Genomic DNA, 21,058 nt, shown 5'->3' with positions numbered 1-21,058 from the left:
GCAATCGTACATGGTGAGGGGAACGGGGGGGTTATTATCGAGAGAGCGAGTAGTGCACTCAATCAGAGTGCACTTGTGTCACACTCTTCCTTAATTTTATCGACTAGAAACGATTTGAAGTGAAGCCAATTATTTGCCGCGTTGCTGAGCCGTTGGTAGCAGAAGCTCCGCTGGGTAGCAATCCAATTTGCACTACTCAGCACAAGGGGATGACAATGTAAATTGGGTTGGTCACCACCACTTTTGATACGTCGAAAAATCAATTTACATTGGCAACAATCCTGGGATTCTAGTGAAATGGGGCGTTTATATCACTCTATTTTACCAAATATCAGTCGTAAACCTTGGTTTTATAAACTAAACGTAGGAAGATTATTTGTACAAGCTTTTTCTCGCATAATGTCAAACCATTATTTATGCATTTCCACTCTATAAGAGATGTATTAAGTAATAGAGACTTAGCTATCCTCAAAATTATATTTGAATTTCTTTAAAAAAACAAATATCAAACTTTGATTCTTCATACATTCTAATGCCTTTACAGGTACGCAAATGGATAACCGACGATGACAATCAAGATGAAGCACAGTCCCGTTCTGGTTTAATTTTTAACCGAGGGAGCTAAAATAGTTTAAGAAGTTATTGTATATACATATTTTGGAAAAGATAAGGTTTTTTATGCCTTTTTGAGAAGAGATTGAAATGAAATTTCACTCAAAGGGGCTTTTCCCTAGTTAAAAAAATTAAAAAGTAATAAATGCAAATACAAAACAAGACAGTGTTCAATGTTTGTCGTTCACTTTTTTCATTAGCGTGGCATATTCGTGAAAGGAAGAACGAATGAAGAGTGTTTGTTCCTTTTGAGATCATTCGTTTTCCAAGCTCTGGTGAGTTCGAATGTAACAGATGAGTACCCTTTGCACTCGTACTCACGCAACTGACGAAGTAAACAAACCACCGAGAATTGTCAAACATGAACTTCATCCATCATGAGTTCATTCGTGTCGTCATTTTGTAGAACTCAATTAGGTTCTTTACGGACGCAGTTAACCTCACTTTTCTTGACTTGTACTGTTTACATGGACTCAGAAAAATTTTGTGGACGACTAGATTCGCTCGAAGCAAGTCGCAAGAAATTTTCTAAGTCCATGTAAACAGTACAAGCGAACTGTAAAAAATGAACACTTGAGTTCATTTGTGACGTCAGCGTAAAGTATTCAATGAAGTTGACAATTGGCAAGTTTGGCAATTGAATACTTTACACTGACGTCACAAATGAACTAGATGTTCATTTTTGAAAGTTCGCTTGTACTGTTTACATGGACATAGAGAAGTTCTTTACGATTTGCTTCGAGCAAATCTAATCGTTCACAAATTCCATGTAAACACTACTAGTGAACTGTCAAGAATAGTGAGGTTAACTGCGTCTGTAAAAAACTCATTCTCCGTGGTTTGTTTACTTTCTCAATTGCGTGAGCTCGAGTGCAACGTCAGATGTCAGATGAACTTCTTTTGACAATTATCGGTGGCATGTTGACTTGGTAGCTAAGTGAGTTCGAATGTAACAGATGAGCACCCGTTGCACTTTAGCCTACTCAACTGACAAAGTAAACAAACCACTGAGAATTGTAAAACATAAAGTTCATTCATCATAAGTTCATTCGTGTCAAATTTGACAGTACCAGACTCACTTAGGGGTAGTCATATTTCTATACCGTTTATTCAAAACGTCATATCTAACAAGTGTAAACAAACTGATTTTATTATGCCAAATAAAAGCTAAGCATTGACTCTTTATCGTCCACAAATAATAGAGTTAATTTAATCTTAAGTCAAAATGTCACATATAGTATACCAAAGTTTTGCAAATATTTTGTAGATGTGATGTTTTGCGTTGTGATGTTTTTCCAAGTCGACTGTAGTTAGCATCTTTTTCCAATGCCAAACCTGATTGATTTCTAGGTGTCGATTTTACCCACAGTGTCGGTTTACCCGTTTTTCTCTTATTTAATTTTTTGTTTCAGGTAAACATTACGAGATGAATCTTTCACGATGTTTGAATTGTCCGCGACGAGCTACTGTTCGTTTATGAATCCGCCATTTTTATTTAACATGACATTAATTTTTTTTGTTGAGTGAATATAGTACGCGAAAGATCATTAATTCTCTTGATGTTTTCAAAAAATCCTTAAAAACGCCCTTTTTTTGAGGCACTGATGAGAAGATGTATCACGCATGAGGATTTAATTCGGGAATTGGGCATGAGTTAATGTGTACATGTCGAAAACGTCTTACCTTCATTTGATCGAGCAGTGTTCCAACACCGAGAACTGTAACTTTCTTATCTGGATTTGCTTCAAGATAGGTCTTTATCCAATGAGATTTTCCGCTGCCGGGCAATCCAATGAGGAAGATAACCTTGAAATAATAAAAGAAAATCAAATATAGTCATTTGACTATCAGAGAGGCTAACATAGTATTTCGTAATTTATTCAACCTACAATCGAAGGATAATTTTTTCAAATTTTTTAGTTCGTTGCTAAGAAACCGCCAAAAGGCATTGCTAGCTAAGTTGTTTCCGAGAAACTCGTGGTATATACAGTATTGGACAAAACAACAAACACAGTATTGGACAAAACAACAAACACCGAACTTTATTAAAAAGCGTCAGTGAACTTGAATCGAAGCAAAATAAAGCTCAACAATCGATGGTTTAGGAGTCAGGAGAGTTCATTCTATATCGTTAGGGTGATGAGCCTATTTTCACCATATCGATAATTTCTTGCCTTACAATCAATAGAATGCGTAAAAATTGACATCAACCGCTTTGCTTCGTTGTTAAGAACCAATATATTAACACAAATGCGTCGAAAACAGTAAAATTCTCGTGTTTGAGCGCAATGAAAACTCGAATCGAGTGCCCCTATTGTTGCGCTACCATTTGACTCAATGCGTTGAACAAAGATGGCAGACACTGCTCTAACCAACGGCTTCAAACGGGTAGGGTGATAATAGAAACATGGCGCAAATAGGCTCATCACCCTAAGGCCTAAGCTCTTAAAGACGACCCTCTAAGAAATTTTTTATGATAAGTGCATTTTTGCGTTGGACAAAACAAGTTTCAATTTTTAGAACACAAGAGGGATTCCATGAGAAACCGGCCGACCACAAAATATGACCATCGTCGATTCGAACGAAATTTTGAAGTTGATTTCGGTTTATGAATCTCCTTTCTCTGACAATTGCAATGTTTTGATACAAGAGCAATTTTTTAAAAGGGCATAGACATTTCCACGTGCATTAATTTATGTTCAATTACTGTATTTTATACAGCAAAACTTTCTGAGAACGAGTTACAGGGAATGAATATTTCTGAACGAAAAAAATATACACTGAAAAAAATGTTGTATCATTTTTCATAAAAACTAAAATTTGTGTTAAAAATTTATATTGCAAAAAACCCATTTTTTCAAATTTTTGTCAACAAAAACCTAAAGAGAAAAGGAACATTTTGAATGTGATTGTATGATGGAGAATTAATCGGTAAAAGTTTTTCTAACAATAATTTTATACATGTTTTACATTTCTTATAAAAGAAATGTATAGAATTCGCTCAAACTTTCAAGATTTTTTCCGAGGCCCGGAGGGCCGAGTCTTATATACCAATCGACTCAGCTCGACGATTTGGGACAATGTCTGTGTGTGTATGTAAAGGACAAACTCTCATTCGTGTTTTTCAGCAATGGCTGAACCGATCTTATCCAAACCAAATTTAAATGAAAGAACTAACAAACAGTAAGAACGCTATTAATTTGTTTTTGATTCTGATGTTTAGTTTCCAAGATATGAATGTTTGAATATGTAAAAATGGCGTTTTTGCAGTTTTTTTTTTAAATTATCTGCCGAAACTGACAACATATATTACCAATTTATATATTTTTAGGCAGCTAATACGAATACCTTTCGAACAAGCTATAGCTTGTTGAAATCGGACTATTATCAAAAGAGATATTTAACATTAAATGCGGACGAAAGATTTTTATCATTTCCCACTGCCAGAAATATGACCAAAAACATGTAATCTATTATTAACGCCAAAACGGCTTATTTTAGGTCAATAGTATCTTCGTGGAATATAATGGAGGCAATACGCCCTTTCTTTTGGTATTGTGCTTTTGCTGATTAATCCCCCTATGAGTGAGATATTTTCACAAATTTTCTTGGAAGTGATTATATCGAAATGATGCCTTCAGCAAATTTGTAGCTCTTACTTTTGCGAATAACTTTACTGAAGACTTCAAATATCTATTTTGAATACTTTAAAAGTTATGGCTTGTTGTTTGTGGATTACCTTTTGTCGCCTATTTATTGTTCAATATAGTAATAATCCATTGAAATAAGCCAAACATTGTTACGATAAAACGAATTTTGTATTTCATTTTTCTATCTACAACCGCTAGAAATAATCACCGAACACTTCCAAGTTGTCTGGAAGGAACTTGATAACTGATCAGTGCAAAAATGTCCATTTGTACGAACCTTCCGACTGCAATTTTTCTAACTTATAACCATCGAATCGGAAAATGAAAGCGAAGTAAATAACTCCAAGCAACGGCGTAGCCAAGAGAAGGTTTTGGGGTTTAACACCATACAACTGACCCCCCCCCCCCACCACACAAAAAAAATTGGATTGAAGATGAAAATTTATTGATGCTGACTGATTTAATTCAATATTACAATAACAATTATCTGATCCGTACATTGATAACCTGTTGTTGTAAACATCATGAGAACTTTTGATAAATTGTCGGAATGGGGTCCTGATATGTAACTGATCCATTGGTCTTGATTTCACAGTTGTCTAATGGCATCAATATCAAATTCCTGCCTGAAAACATTCCAATAGAAAATTCCAGAGGTCTGTAATCAATCATATTCCTCAGGTTTCTTTTCAAATTGAGCTCGCTTTTGTAGAGATGTACTGTAATAAGGGTCTTTATTTAATAGAAAGCGAAGTTAAAATTGATTTAATGTCTATGAAACATAGAACTGTTCACCAAAAAAATGCATAAATTTCAACATTTGCTAAAAATGTTTTTGCCTTTCTTATTCACTCTAAAATTCGTCAATCTAATCCCGACCGGGAGAGCCGAGTGTCATATACCAATCGACTCAGTTCGTCGAGATAGGAAAATGTCTGTGTGTGCATGTATGTGTGTATGTGGAAAAAAATGTGGCCTCTGTTAATCAGAGATGGCTGGATCGATTTGCACAAAGTTATTCTCAAATGAAAGGTACAACTTTCCCATCGGCTGCAATTGAATTTTTTATTGATTGGACTTCCGGAGTTACGAGTTGAAGAGTGCAATCACACAGCAAATTCCCATATAAACTGAAATGAAAAATTTTCAAAATCAAATTTGTATTTTTGATGCCAAATGACTTTATAATGCATGAAACATTGAGATTTGATGTAAACTCGAAAAAAAAAAATGTTTGACAAAAATTGATTTCTTTGGACTTTGGTACATTTTTGCCTTTCTCATATAGAAAGGTTATTCAATCACTATAAAAATCGTCAATCATACCGGCCCGGAGGGAGTATGCAGTGAGGGGTTATTACTTTAAAATTAAAACTAGTTTAAAATTTCTTAACAAGTTGAAAATTTTCGGCAGGACCCGGACCTCCCGGATCTTACTATGTGATACTGAAACATCGCTTGAAACCAGCGGCGGTCAAGCGATGTTTCAGTATCACATAGTATCTCAAGATCGTGGCTGAACATAACCAGCCATGGAATCGTAGTCTGGACAAATGAGAAAAGCACAATTGCACCACTAGGTGGATTAAAACAGGTTTTCATTTTGGGAGTGCGTCGAGTTGAGACGAAACCGTAATATGATTAATAACGAGGATAACACTTTCCGAATGTAGAGAGAAATTTATGAAAAATAACGATTTCCATTCGACTCTAGCAGGTCCTGATCGATTTTGATTTTTATTGTATGACCAATTATATGTATAGGTCAAATGTTCAAAAACAGTAATTTAAGGTCAAGATAAAATCATTTTGAAACCGCCAATTTCGGAGGTTTAGTATTTAGTAGCCAATTTCGGAGGTTTAGTATCTTTAGTAAGGTGAGCACACAAGTCAGCCTCGCAAGGAACGAAAAAGGTGAGCACAAAAGTCAGCCTCATGTGGAATGTTAGAGAGTGAATCAAGGGGTGACAGAGAGAGCACCCAAGTAAGCCTCATACAGGACGTATGAACGCGTGAGCGAGAGTGAATGAGTACATTAAGTACAGCCATCCCCCCAGAAGTAATACCGAGAGGTAGTTGCTGGGGGAACGATGGCGGAGCCCAATGGAGTTTAGTCGGTATTAATGGCAGCGTCACCATTCGAGCCCGACTCGCCCCCAGTACACTCCGTGTGGTAGCTTGGACACCTACTAATAGCACGTGTACTGGGTTAGTACGTAAATGTCTTCTCCATTGTAAAAAAAAAACCCGGATCAAGTAGGGAACCGCGATGGTTCTTCGACGCAACGCACTGCTGAAGCAATTGGTCTGGGAGCGCTCGGAAGCTGATAAAATCCATGAGCGGAAGGCGTCTATCGGTGAAGCAGTAAATCGGCTTGACCAACTCAAGGAGCTTGCTGATGACTTTCGAAAAAAACAGCGTAAAATAGAGGAAAATCAATCCGATCCAGACGCAATCGCATCAGTACACAATTTTCGAGAGCAATTCACTAGCAACTACTACCGTGCGAAAGATTGCCTGGAACATTATATAACGCAGTAAAGGAGAATGAGTTTGAAACAGCTTTCACAACTAGTGAAAGAACGGTTGTCGACACATGCCAGGATTTGAAAGAGGCAATGAAGATGATTCTGGAAACACAGCGCGTGATAATGTTAGGGAACCGACTTGGAGGAAGGAGTGATGCAACCGGAGGAGAGCATGTATCGAACCGTTCACCTTTTGCATTTGTCAAACTTCCACCGATCAACGTGCCGACATTTAACGGCGATAGGAAAATTTGGAGGTCGTTTAAGGACATTTATGAAACAATAATTCACCAACGAACCGAGATGAAGGATTCACTTAAGATGCAGTATCTGGTTTCCTACCTGGAAGGCAACGCGAAAAGGTTGGTCAGTTCATACCCGATTTCGGATGCCAACTATAGAAAAGCGTGGGCAACTGTAACAAACTTCTTTTTTTTCGAGAGTTGTCCTACTGGAGCTCAGAATCACATGCTACAATTTGCAGACGAGACAAGCAATGTCGCCCACTAAAACACTGCATTAGGTCAATTGTAGCGGGCCGTGATTCTGAATGTGATATTCATTGTACGGTTCAGGTATGTGCGGGCGTAGGGACTCGCGATCGCGTGTATAATCGCGAAGGGCTCGAGCATTTGTACGTTAACGTGTTCGATCGCGTATGCGTTTGTATGTCGCGTGTGCTAACGTGTATGTAACTTCGCGCGTATGAATTCTATTTTATAACCGTGTGCCTTTCGCATATTCGCGTGTTCTTGGATAATCGCGCGCGGACCGTGAATCTAATAGTTTATTTTTTGGTGTACTGCTAAGATGCTAAAAGAGTGTGAGATCTTCCATATCACTAGAGTGCCCGGTGATGTCGCCATAGAACGTGTTGTCTAGTGGATATGATCTTTATTTTTTATTAGTCCTACTGAATGTATGGACCTAAGTTATTAGGACAGAGAGTAATGGTTTCCGGACGTGACCGATTGATGAGCGTGCGAAAACGGACGTTTGTAGGTTCGTGTTTGCGACAGCGTTTGAAACTTTGTGAGTGCTAAGACGTTCTCCTTATTACGAGGGTGTTATTAAGTTTGCGCGATCGCGAACGTAGGTGTCCGTTGTTAATCGCGAAGGGTTTAAACGTTCGCATGTTACCGTGTTTGTCACGTGTGTTCGCGTTCAAGAGACTTCGCGTGTACAAGACTGGATTTTGTAACCGTGTGGCTTTTCCTATATACGCATGCGTTCTTGGATGGTCACGCGGACCTTTATTCGGATATTTAGTTTTTGGTGTACAATTCACATTCTGACAGGCAGTAAGTCACCTCATATCACTAGAGTCCACGGTCATGTCGCCATGTAATGTGGTGTCCAGTGGATATGAGAGCTTTCTTTTTTTAATTGATCCAATTGAAGGCATGGACCTAGTTTGCTGATATCAAGGATAGAAAGATCCGGAAGTGACGGATCCATGATCGTGCGAGTGCGGGAGTTTTTAGGTTCACGCTTGAGACCGCGTTTGAAAATTTATAGGAGCTGAGACATTCACTTTATGACCGGGATGTTATCATTTTTACGAGATTGCGGGCGTAGGTGCCGGGGATGGTCGCGAAGGGCTCAAGCATTTGTATATTAACGTGTTTGTCACGTGTATGTGACTTCGCGTGTATAATTTTGATTTTATAATGATGTAGCGTGTATTCTAGTTCGATCGCGCGCGGACCGTGAATCTGATGCTTAATTTTTAGTGTATGATCCGTTTCCCCATATCACTTGAGTTCCAGGTCATGTCACCATGTGTTGTTCAATGAATATGAGCATCACTTTTTTGATTGGTTCAACTGAAGGCATCAGTCTAGACTGGTAAAACTTTCGGACGTGACCGTTTCATGATCGCGCGAGTGCACAGTGGTCGCAATGGTTCCAAAACGTGTGTTTAATTAATGGTGCTCTAGGAGTTGATTTTAGCGATTTGGTGTATTAGAAACACTTTTTTCAGAATGGAAGCCCCATTCTTTTGATGTATACTGAATTGTGATTAATCCACCTAAAAGTGAGATAGAACATTTATTTCCACTAACTTTTAAGATAGAGGCACGATGTCAATGACAAAGTTATAGTAAATTCTACTGCGAGAAAACTTGTTGAACATGCAAACTCTCCAAAATGTAATGGTGTTGAGATAAATCACGTTGTTTGTGGGAGGCACCCACAACTATTATTTATTTATTATAACTTTTTTCTGAAATTTTTGCAATTCTTCAAATGTTCTATGAAGTTGTTAAAATTAAGAAATTGCAGATATTTGTCGAAGACGTCAACATTTTTTATTTCAAAACTTAAGAGTTATTAAATAAAGTGGGTTAAAAATACCGCCATTTTGAATGACAATTACTAAGAGATGTGGAAATATGTGGAAGACATTTCGATTCCATGAGACAAGTACTATAAGCAAAAATACTACTCACAACGGACATCCACCGGCCTGTATATAAAAAATACTTTCCGGCAATGCATGTTTTTCATTTTGTAACAAAATTATTACGACATTTTAAGTATAACTTTTTATAGCAATTGTTTCTATATGTTATTCTATTCTACGAATATTCTAAAAAATCTTTGGAAATGTCAAAGTACACATATGAATCCAAAGCTCTCGCTCTGTAGTCTCCAACTTACGAATTAAAGTGATCAACTAAAAAATGCGCAAAAATTTTTGGCTTTCTTTACAAAATAAAATTACATTACATTACAACCATTACAAACAGTATTAGGGTTATTGCGCCCTAATTAATCTTAGCTCCTCTATTCATCCCACCCATTGGAACTCATTAGTTAGAGAAGTATTTGCTATCTCTATTCAACGCATTAGCTCAAAAAGTTTAACTGTACTGCTTCTTCGGAACGAAGGAAAGATGGTGATACTTACTTAAGCGGAATCCAGTCACTCTAAGTGGAGTTATCAACGAAATATTGTGACATCCCGACTAATGAGATGGATAAGGGCTCGTCTACCCTATATACCGTTTTCATGAAACGATTACGTGGCCGGAATTGTCAAACGATTACGTGGCCGGAATTGTCAATTGTGTCTTTTGCAAGCACGCATTGAATGATTAAATATTTGAAATTAACCCTCAAAAAGGCAAGCGAAAATTGTGACTTCATAAAGCATCGCTTCTAAGACCCAATGAAACCAAGAGCCTCTTTTTTGTCGTTTTACCAGTGAGAGAATCGAAAGCTCGAAAACGCTCGATTATTTGTATTTCGAATTACAAATTCATGAAACTAGGGAACTGTAACTAGCCGAGCCTCTGAGACCCCTTGCCTTTTTCAGGGTTAAAATTTGACAGAGATGTAATATATAGGTGAAAATATTTTTCTAAAGGTTTTCTGGCAAGTCGGATCCTAACTAGCAACTCTGACTACACAGTCGTTTCGTGAAAATGATATCTAATACGCTTTGCTATGATTCATACTCATGAAAATACAGTAACCCTTTTTAGACGTCTCTAGTGTTCACTTTCCAAATCCTGTTAATTTATGAATAGTTTCAGAAAACAGAAATTCAAAGTTCACGATTTATATGTGTATTTATTACTCTCAATTATTTTTTAGAATATTCGACACATAGAAAAAAATCGCTAAGAAATTTATGCTGAAAAAGTCGTACTTCTTTTGTTACAAAATGTAAAACATACATTGCCGTAAAGTATTTTTTGTATACAGGCCGGTGGATGCCCGTTGTAAGTAGTATTTTTTCTTATAGTACTTGTCACTGTCTTTCTCATAGAATTAAAATGTCTTCTACATATTTCCACATCTCTTAGTAATTGTCGTTCAAAATGGCGGTATTTTTAACCCACTTTATTTAATAACTCTTAAGTTTTGAAATAAAAAATGTGGACGTCTTCGACAAATATCTGCAATTTCTTAATTTCAACAACTTCATAGGACATCTGAAGAATTTCAAAAATCTCAGAAAAAAGTTATAATGAAAAAATGATTTTTTGGGTGCCTCCCACAAACAACGTGCTTTATCTCAACACCATTACATTTTGGAGAGTTTACATGTTCAACAAGTTTTCTCGGAGTAGAATTTACTATAACTTTGTCATTGACATCGTGCCTCTATCTTAAAAGTTAGTGGAAATAAATGTTCTATCTCACTTTTAGGTGGATTAATCACAATTCAGTATACAAAATGGGGATTCCATTCGGAAAAAGTGTTTCTAACACACCAAATCGCTAAAATCAACTCCTAGAGCACCATCAATTAAACGCATGTTTTGGTACCATTGCGACCACATTGGGTTAATGTTTGAGACCGCATTTGGAAGTTTAAAGATGCCACGTTTACTTAACTACCGGGGTGTTTTCATGTAGGCGAAATCGCGGGCGTAAGTGTATGTGGATTATTGCAATTGCATGGTCGCGTTTGTGGCCAGGTTTGTGTTATCGCGAAGACCACTAGCATTTGTACTTATATGAGTATAGATAGCGTATAGTAGAGATATACTAATAAAAGAAATCGTAACATGCCGAATAAAGAAAAAAAAGATGCAAAGAGCTTGACTAGAAGTGTATAAATTGAACAATACTATTTTGGTATACATAAATAATGGAAAACGCAAACTAATAGATGTACAAAAGAAACAGACTAATGAAGTAGAATAAAAAAACACATGTAACATGCAATCAAACTCGTCTAAATTTAGCAAATGTTGTATATTTATCATTAACGACAATTGCATCCTGTTAGACTTTCATCATGCTATGCTGGACGGGAATGGATGACTCACGTGCGTCGGTAAATTTATTTCAACCTAATTTATCCAACCCGACTTTCCCGAATGAATAGAACCAAATGCTCAGATTAATCACCAGAAGTATTAGCCACTATTCTATCATATACGTCAGTTCTGCATCCATTCACTGATCCAACTGTCACAAATACTCAGACGAATACATACATTGATAGACATACGACTAGCATAAGCTACAACTAATAGGTTTCTACTTATTCTACTTTATTAAATTAATTTAATTATTAAATTAATTTAATTAGTATATGCACGATGACGAAGTCGACCGATAAATGGACACACAATGACTCACTCTGTGAGCCCCGTCCACGAATACCACCAATAGAACAATATTTGCAAACAGGGCACACAGCAAAAGTCAATCTACGTCGATCCGTCAGTCGGCCACGGTATGGGCAGGTGCAGAGTATTAAGAAACATATAACATAAAAAAGGCGCATAAGCCCTCTCGGTCTCCTCGATGCACCACTATCGAGGCGTAATGCAATACCCATCTTAAAGCAATTGTCTGTCAGATGTTCTGTAGGACTGATGCACGCAATATGCTTGATGATGTTTGCAATACCATCAAACCCCTAAACCGTGGGGAGGGAACTCTAACAAACTTCTAGGATAAAAAAGTACATAGTGTTCGCTCTTATTCGGGAATTTGTAGAACAAACAGGGATAGTTACAGCTAGCTCCAGAAACCTTCGGAAACTGGTTTCTACTTCTGATGACGTAATACGTCAGTTGAATGCACTCGGAGATGAGTACAACACTCGTGATCCATGGCTTATCCACCTTCTGTTGAAAAAAATGGACAAGGAAACTTCCTTGTGGGCAAAAAAGAATCATCGATATGGAGAATCCGTCCTTCGAAGAGTTTTTGAAATTTTTGGATGAACGATGCGATGCTTTGGAAACCGTGTACGGCGTTTTTAAAGAAGTCTCATGGAGGAAAAGATTTAACTAAGAAGCAGCCGCAAGTGGAGAAGAAATTGCAGTCTTTGTACACCGCCAAGGCAGTTGAAAAGTGCGCAAAATGCTCCAGTGAGCATCCGTTGTATCAGTGTTCTGAGTTCAAGCAATTAGACAAATCAATTGCGAAGTTGTGTTATAATTGTTTACGCTCAACTCATGTAGTGAAACAATGTCCATCGAAGTCTGTGTGTCACACAACTGACTGTAAGAAACGACATCATACACTTCTGTGTCCGTCAATAGTCAGTCCAGATGGCAAACAACCAACCAAAAGCAGTGAAACGGATCATCCTATAGAAGTTACTGAAACTGTCATCAATGCACATATGGCTCAAATGCCTAAGGAGCCGCAGCACTTGGTATCAATCCTTCCAACTACCGTTGTACGCGTTCGAAGCAATGATGGCGAGTTACATTACACTAGCGCATTGCTTGATTCCAGTTCCGAAGCATCATTGATTTCGGAAGCCCGTGCAAGTAAACTCGGTCTACCTCGTAGTAACGGGAAATTTGTTGTTTCGGGGGTAGGACAACAGGATGTCGGAACCACTCGTGGACAAATTCAACTCGCTTTAGCCAACTGATTCAGTGATACGGTTCTTTTGCGAACGAAGGCCTTCGTGATGGGGAAACTCACGTCAACGCTACCTGCACAGATTCTCAGAATAAACGCAAACCTCGAACAAATAAGAGAAAGCTTAGCAGATCCAGGCTTCAATCAGCCAGGACATATCGACATCATCTTGGCTTCGGACGTCTTTCTTGCACTTCTGGTAGCAGGGCCAGACAAGAATAATTTAGGTGTTCCTGTGGCTTAGAACACGATTTTTGGTTGGATTGGGTCTGGGAATCATGCAATCTACACATCAGGAATTCAAAGCAACTGCTCAATCATTAATCTACATTGTGATGTGGACATCAATCGTACTCTTCGACAGTTCTGGGAAGTGAAGGAGTGTTGCTAAGCAGCAGCAACTCACTCCTTCTGAGCAGGCCACACCAGAGTTGTTTCAATCCACGCTCACTCGTGATGATATTGGTCGCTTCATCGTGCGACTTCCGTTCGACGATTCAAAACCAGCGCTGGGTGAATCAATCACTGCAGCCGTGAAACGGTTGCGTTCAATGGAACGACGATTTCAACAAAATCCAGAGTTCACGAAACAGTATTCGGATTTTCTCGATGAATATTTAGTGTTAGGACATATGGAGGAAGTCCCAGCTGATGAAATTGACATCGATCCGAGCAAGTGTTTCTACCTTCCGCATCATGCTGTGGTTAAAACTGAAAGTACAACGACGAAGTTAAGGGTAGTTTTCGACGGTTCATGCGCGTCATCGAACGGAGTATCCCTAAACGATCGACTAATGGCGGGACCAAACGTGAATCAGGATCTCTTCATGGTGTTTCTTCGTTTTCGTTCGAACCAGGTGGCATTTGCAGCAGACGTGGAGAAAATGTTCCATCAAGTGTTGGTTCATACAGATGATAGAAACTATCAGCGGATCGTGTGGCGAAGCAGTCCCGAGCATACGATCAAACACTATCGTTTATGTACCGTAACGTACGGCACCAAATCGGTTCCATTCTTAGCCATCGAAGCAATGAAGCAAGCAGCACGAGAGTATAAGTTAGCCTATCCTGAGGCAGCGCAGAGTATTGAACTTGATACGTATGTCGACGATCTTCTGCCGGGCGCAAAAAATGTTCATCAAACAAGGGAGAAAATTAGACAAATTGTGAAAATATTGGATTCGGCGGGATTCAAATTGAGAAAATACGTTGCGTTGCGTTGTGACGATGATTTTGGCGGATTGCACACTGACTTCATCATGTTTGACTGCTGATTATCTAATAAGAGTTGCTTAGGAAATGGTAAGTAGGAATTCATACCAATCCGACCCATATTAAAACCTCAACAGCATGATAGCCATCATTGCCGGCCGCCCCCATCTCCATCGTTCACGGGGAAGGATAAAGGATAAGGTAGACAGGAAGTGTTGATGCTCCACCTACTTAACGGAAGGACGACGATTCATCAGACTCTTCCATAGGTGTCGCGGAGTTGGTAGTTTGGAAGGGTATCAGGTCTAGGATTCGCTCCAAGCAAGCGATGCGACCTGTAAAGCATATTTTATTAGGTAGTTGTTTAGTTAGTCTTCGAGTGCACGATCACTCGAAAAAGAGAAGATCTTGTTTAGTTTTTGGTTCTTTTTAAACTCTGGGCAGCCGGCTACCGAGAGTATACTATGTTCCCTAAACAAAAGTAATTTGAACTCCACACAGCCGACCGTGGGAGTATTGCCTAGAAAAGCTAATCTGCGTAATGGGCCGGAGCACTATTCATTGCAACAGCATTTGTACAGAAACCGCTACTTCTTCTCTACGATATATTTATTGGGCTTGAAAACTACCGTGTGATAATACATCATACAAGCAAAAATAGCGCGAGATGTTATAAATCAAGGAAAGTATTTCTTATTTTCCATATCGGATTGTTTGTGGAATACAAGTATACGAGCGATAATAACGAACACTGAAGGGAAATATAAAGGATTGTTAACCTGACGCACGGGCTTGTTAGCAATAACGGAGCATGAAATTAGGTTCATAAAAACAGACGCGGCGAATTTTCAATACGTATTGACCCGTGATCATAGATACTAGTCAAATTAGTCGTATTGGGGCTAATTTCCGATCAACATTCGCGTTCACGCATACATTCATATGAGTCGGCGGGATTCAAATTGAGAAATTGGACTGCAAACTGTTCAGAGCTACTACGCAACGAAACGGAAGACGAGCACTTTTCTGTCAACGTAAAATGGACTGATCAACCAAATACAGTGAAGGCGCTCGGCATACAGTGGTTGCCTGGAGAAGACGTATTTTCTTTCAAGGTCAATCTGCTTTAGACAGCGTTAATACAAAGCGGCAACTACTATCAGATTCGTCGAAGCTTTTTGATCCGTTTGGTTGGCTGGCTCCTGTGATTATACGCATTAAAACTCTGTTCCAACAACTGTGGCTTAGTGATATTTCCTGGGATGATCCGCTGCCTCCCGCAGTAGAGGCTACGTAGACAGACATCAAGAGACAACTTCGGCAAGTAGAGAATATTCGCATTCCTCGTTTTGCAGCGAATTACAACGGAAAAATAGAATTGCATGGTTTCTCAGATGCCTCAGAGGTAGCATACGGTGCAGTAGTGTATACCCGAGCAAAGGATATGGAAGGGAATATTATTGTTACTCTTTTGTTAGCCAACAAGGGTGGCACCAATCAAGCAAGTGTCTGTACCGCGACTAGAGTTAAATGCGGTACTACAGTAATATTTCGATTATATCACTATGCGTTTATATCAATACTGGTTTATATCATCCTCGATTATATCACGGTTTTATCTCGATTATATCACGCTTTTTGAAAAACAGAAAAAGCACACTACATTTTGATCCAATCAAGCCACATGTTGTGTACTGGCACTTTAAATATTTTTTTACAATTAATTTCCTTATTTACATGTAGGGTGATAAGCCTATTAGTGGGTTTCGGACTATTTCGTTAAGAGTTTATATATGATGATGTCGGTCAAAAAGTCTAACTTTCTTAAAGTATAAATTCTTAAGAAAGTACACTCAAGTTTTTTTTACGCGGTTTTTTTTTGCGCGGTATTTTTTTACGCGGTTTTTTTTTACGCGGATTTTGAAATTTACGCGGTTTTCATTTACGCGGATTTTTAAATTTACGCGGTTTTCATTTACGCGGATTTTGAAATTTACGCGGTTTTCATTTACGCGGTTTTTGAAATTTACGCGGTTTTCATTTACGCGGATTTTGGAATTTACGCGGTATCCATCAATGGGGTTCCCTTTATCGCGGATTCTTAAATTTAAGTGGTCTTCATTTACGCGGATTTTGAAATTTACACGGTTTTCATTTACGCGGATTTTGAAATTTACGCGGTTTTCATTTACGCGGATTTTGAAATTTACGCGGTTTTCATTTACGCGGATTTTGAAATTTACCTCTCCGCACGCTCGTTTTCGCTCTGAGATTCAGAATGATATTGGTAACTTCGATATTGACCTTACTGCTGGGGAAACGAAAATACACTAGCAATGATATTTATTTGTCGATGCTCGATTCTTTAGATTTGCGAGCTAATGATGGCATTGTAAGACGGAAGCCTGATCGGTGTGCATATTTCTCATTTTGTTCTAGTTGCATTATTAGATGCACATTGCATTAATTATATTTAAGAATGATAGTCGCAAATTACTGAGCATGCATCAAAACGAAATTGAAATTTCGGATTGTCATAGGAAAACGAAAGTCGCTGCTGCTGCTACTCGTTTTCGTAGAATCGAGAGAGGAGGGAACATCGCCTTTATTGTTTTATTTTTTCGTGCATTTAGCGACGAAAGAGGCAAGGAAGGACGAAGATGAATTCTCTGAATTTCGTCGTTCATTGAATAGGTATGAGAATTTTAGGCTCTGATCTCGAGCCTTTACTCACATCGGAGTGGACTACGCAGGGCCTCTAAGAATCCGCGCTTCTTGTATTCGTGGTTTTTTTTACAATGGAGAGAATGTTCGTGGTGTCAAAACAACGAAGGGTCACTTAGCTGTGTTTGTGTGTTTATCTACAAAGGCAGTGCACTTGGAGGCAGCTAGCGACTTGTCTACTAACGTGTTCATCGCTGCATTAAGACGATTTATTGCACGACGGGGGTATCCGAATGAGATTTGGTCTGATAATGGCACAAATTTTGTTGGGGCCGACCGTTGGCTACAAGAAATGCATGCTGCGCTTTTGTCTGGTAAATCGGAGGTCAATAAGTTTTTATCAACTTTAGGCATCAAGTGGGTTTTCAATCCACCGTCAGCTCCGCACCGCAGAGGAGTTTGGGAAGCTGCTGTAAAGAGCACGAAAAAATAATTGGTAGCAATACTTGGAACATCATCAATAACATTTGAAGAGCTTATGACGATACTGACCCAAGTGGAAGCATGCCTTAACTCCAAGCCTCTCTGTCCACTTTCAAATAGTCACGATAGTTGCGAAGCGTTAACACCCGGTCATTTTTTGGTCGGACGTCCCATGAACCTTATTCCAGATCCTAATGTGCGTCAAATCTCGACAAACCGTCTGGACAAGTGGCAGCTTGTACAAAAATCCACTGCTGAAATCTAGAGACGATGGCAATATGAATACTTAGCAAGTTTGCAGTCCAGATCGAAGTGGCGTATAACTGAAGAAAATGTGAAGGAGAATCAGCTTGTGCTGGTGAAAAATGAGAATACACCACCAAACAAGTGGGAGATGGCTCGTATCGTACGTGTTCATCAGGATTGGATGTTTGGCATCACTACTTCTTGAATATATCCATCTACCTACTATCTATTACATTGATTGAATTGACGTGAGAGAGAGAAGCAGATAGTTTGCTCCGCAATTTTTTTATGCCTTTATGGGCTGCTAGGGCCGAGGGTGGTGGCTAGCGGGTTTCATACATCCTTGACCTGACGGACGAAGCTATGGTGCCTTGAACACAGGAAACGCAGATTCAAGGCCATCATTGAAATGATAAGTTCTGCGTTTGAGATATACTTCACTCGGTTGCCAGACGAATACCTGTAATTACGTGTGATTTTGTATGTATATGTCGAAATGTGAGTCCAACTGTGGTGGTTTGTGCGTGGAATGTGTAAGTTTTAGCGTTCGAGTCCAGGGGTGCATACTTGTCTGAGTTGGCGTGGATGCTCACTAATTGCGTAAGTGTGTGGATATTTTTTCGATAGTTGCTCTACTTGAGCTGCAGAACTAGAGTGTCGGAAGAGCTACCCGTCAGAATTACTCGTCGTGATTCTAAATGACATTTGTTGTACGGTACAGACATGTGCAAACACAGGGACGTCACGATCGCGTGCATCATCACGAAGGGCTCGAGTGTTTGTCCGTTAACGTGTTCGATCGCGTGGGCGTTTGTATGTCGCGTGTGCTAGCGTGCATGTAACTTCGCATGTGTAAATTCGATTTTATAACCGTGTTTCCATTCGCATATTCGCGTGTGTTCTTAGATGATCGCGCGCGGACCGGTAATTTGATACTTAATTTTCGCAGTATGGCTCAGATGCTAAAAGAGAGTGCGTTCTACCATATCACTTTCGCGTATTCGAGATTTTGGATGTATTGGTGGAAGACTATTCATGACGAGGAACTCAGTCATTTGTATGGTAGCGTATTCGATCGCGTGAGCCTATGTATGTCGCGTGTGATGGCGTGTATGCAGCTTCGCGAGTATAGTTTCGGTTCTGTAGTGCTGCCATGGAGCAGACTTCCGGACGTGATCGACCCGTGACCGCACGAACACGAGCGCCTGTGGGTTAGCGTTTGGAAATTTGTGGATGCTCACGATAATTTTATCAACGAGGTACTATCGTGCTTTGGGGATCGCGGAGAGTCCCAGGCTCATCGCTAAGCCCAAGGTGCCTCCAAGAGTACTTGGCCCCAAACCCACATTATACATTATTTCGACCATGGCATAATTGGATAATAAAGGTCACCAAGTTAAGTACTAGATTTGATCACAATGTAGCTTAACTAAAAATAAAAAAAATCGTGTACCAAGTTTCTATGTGATATCATCACTGTAATACTGCTTAGTGGAAAAGCCCCCGGACCACGTCAAGGTACAGTATCATGCCGAGGGAGATAGTTTGCTGCGCAATGTTATATAAAAAATCTTTCTACCTACAACAAAAAACGCAGAGATATAAAAACGTGGTTTGATTCAAGAGGATTTTTTCATTTATTTTCCGTCATGCGTTGGTCATTTTGAGTACAAACATACAGTCTGCTACAATAAGAATTACCCTTTTTTTAAACATGAGTTGTTCTTTGAGTGTCATTTTTGGAAACATTTGTTTCAAAAAAGTCAAGTTTTAGTCGACCAAATTTTGATCGTAGTACAAATACTTCATGTAACTATTTCAAATGTTTTCTATTCCATTTAATTACTTCACGCGTTTTGTCACTCAAAAGAACTCTTAACCCTTTATAAGGCAGTGGCAACTGTATTGCCACCAACAATTCTTTTTTTTCTTCAATAACTACGCGGCAACAATTTATTTTTCCTCCACTGCAGTCATATACTTATTGAAAGGATTTCATAACAATTTGGAGCTTAACAAACTCAAAACAAACGAATTGAGAACAGTTTGTATCTCTGAAGATGGCCAATATTGACCAGTTTTCAAAATATAAGCTCAATCTTTCTATAAAACTTACAATTGAACAAATATTTTAAGATAAATATGATTGTTAGGATCACTTGGACTAGAATATGCAGCTGTTCACATGGATTTACATGTAATCTATAAAAGAGTCCTTTTGATTGCTCATAAATGTATCTAATATGTTTTGTGCCTCTAAGGCAGTGGAAAACATATTGCCATCAATGTTTTAGGCTTCGCGGGCAATGACAACTACATTGCCACCAACAATTTATATTGATTCTGATTAATTATTTTGGTTAACCATGAATTATACTCGTACTGTTCTACGACACTTCTGGGTTAATATTTGTAACTATGAGAAAATATCCTTTGACGTTTCCATGCACTTACTTCTGTGAAAATGAAAAACAAAATTAGCTATAAAACGGAAGAACTACTCAGTCATAGACAAACTTTCTTCGAGAACGAGCGAAAACAAAATCCAAATTTAGGGGGAGTGGGGATAGATGAACCATTTTTTGTTTATTATTATATGTATTAGACCTCTGGCGATAAAATATTTCAATGCATGAATGTGAAAGAACAAACATTACTTTACTATATACAATACCATTTAGTCGGTGTTAAGTCAGACCGGGCTAAGTCGCTAAACATAAAAAAATGAGTTAACCTTCCGGAAGCCGCGCAAATGGCTCACTGAACGAGCACCCGCTGGTGCCCTAAGACAATTTCGCTAGATTTTCAGAGCAGCGTGCACTCAGTGCACCAGCGCGAATACCGGAAGGTTATTGGTAGGAATGTATAAAGAATTTCTTCAGCTGCATTCCACTTTTACCAGATTTGAAATATAAAACAATAAACAAGAATTATGGCAAAAATTATTTTTCCATTATCCCCAAATAACCATAAGCATTAAACCATTGCACTATATTGGCTATACATTTGCACTAATGTTGCATTGAAACCCCATTACAGCATTAGCAACGCAATAAAACTCTATATTAGCATCAATAATGCATAACTGCACAGCCGACATATAGCATTAACGCTTGCTCTATATGCATATATAAAGCTGATATAACGCGTACATGCTTCAAGAATCTTTAACGCATGTAAGCTTAACAAGTGCATTTAATGCCATTATAGAGCAAATAGAAAGCTGATACAATGCTATTGTAATGCTGTGGGTTTACTTGTTATGCAACTCTTCTTGAAGATTATATTCGGCATATTTTTTTTCCAGGGAGCAC

The 21,058-nt window shown here is 38.7% G+C and overlaps 1 protein-coding gene across 5 annotated transcripts in view; it reads right to left on the bottom strand.

The window, feature by feature from the left end:
• Positions 1-21,058, bottom strand: part of LOC131682828 (heterogeneous nuclear ribonucleoprotein U-like) — a 324,249-nt gene that overhangs the window by 178,497 nt on the left and 124,694 nt on the right. For all 5 annotated transcript variants that reach the window (XM_058964599.1, XM_058964596.1, XM_058964597.1 and 2 more), the window contains exon 6: positions 2,296-2,418. In XM_058964599.1, coding sequence (XP_058820582.1) covers positions 2,296-2,418 — 123 coding nt within the window. The remainder of the gene's footprint in view (positions 1-2,295; positions 2,419-21,058) is intronic.

This window comes from Topomyia yanbarensis, chromosome 2 (genome assembly GCF_030247195.1).
Source record: "Topomyia yanbarensis strain Yona2022 chromosome 2, ASM3024719v1, whole genome shotgun sequence".
Classification (NCBI taxonomy): domain Eukaryota; kingdom Metazoa; phylum Arthropoda; class Insecta; order Diptera; family Culicidae; genus Topomyia; species Topomyia yanbarensis.
Note: the sequence above shows the minus strand (reverse complement) of the source record. Positions and strands in the feature narration are given on the sequence as shown.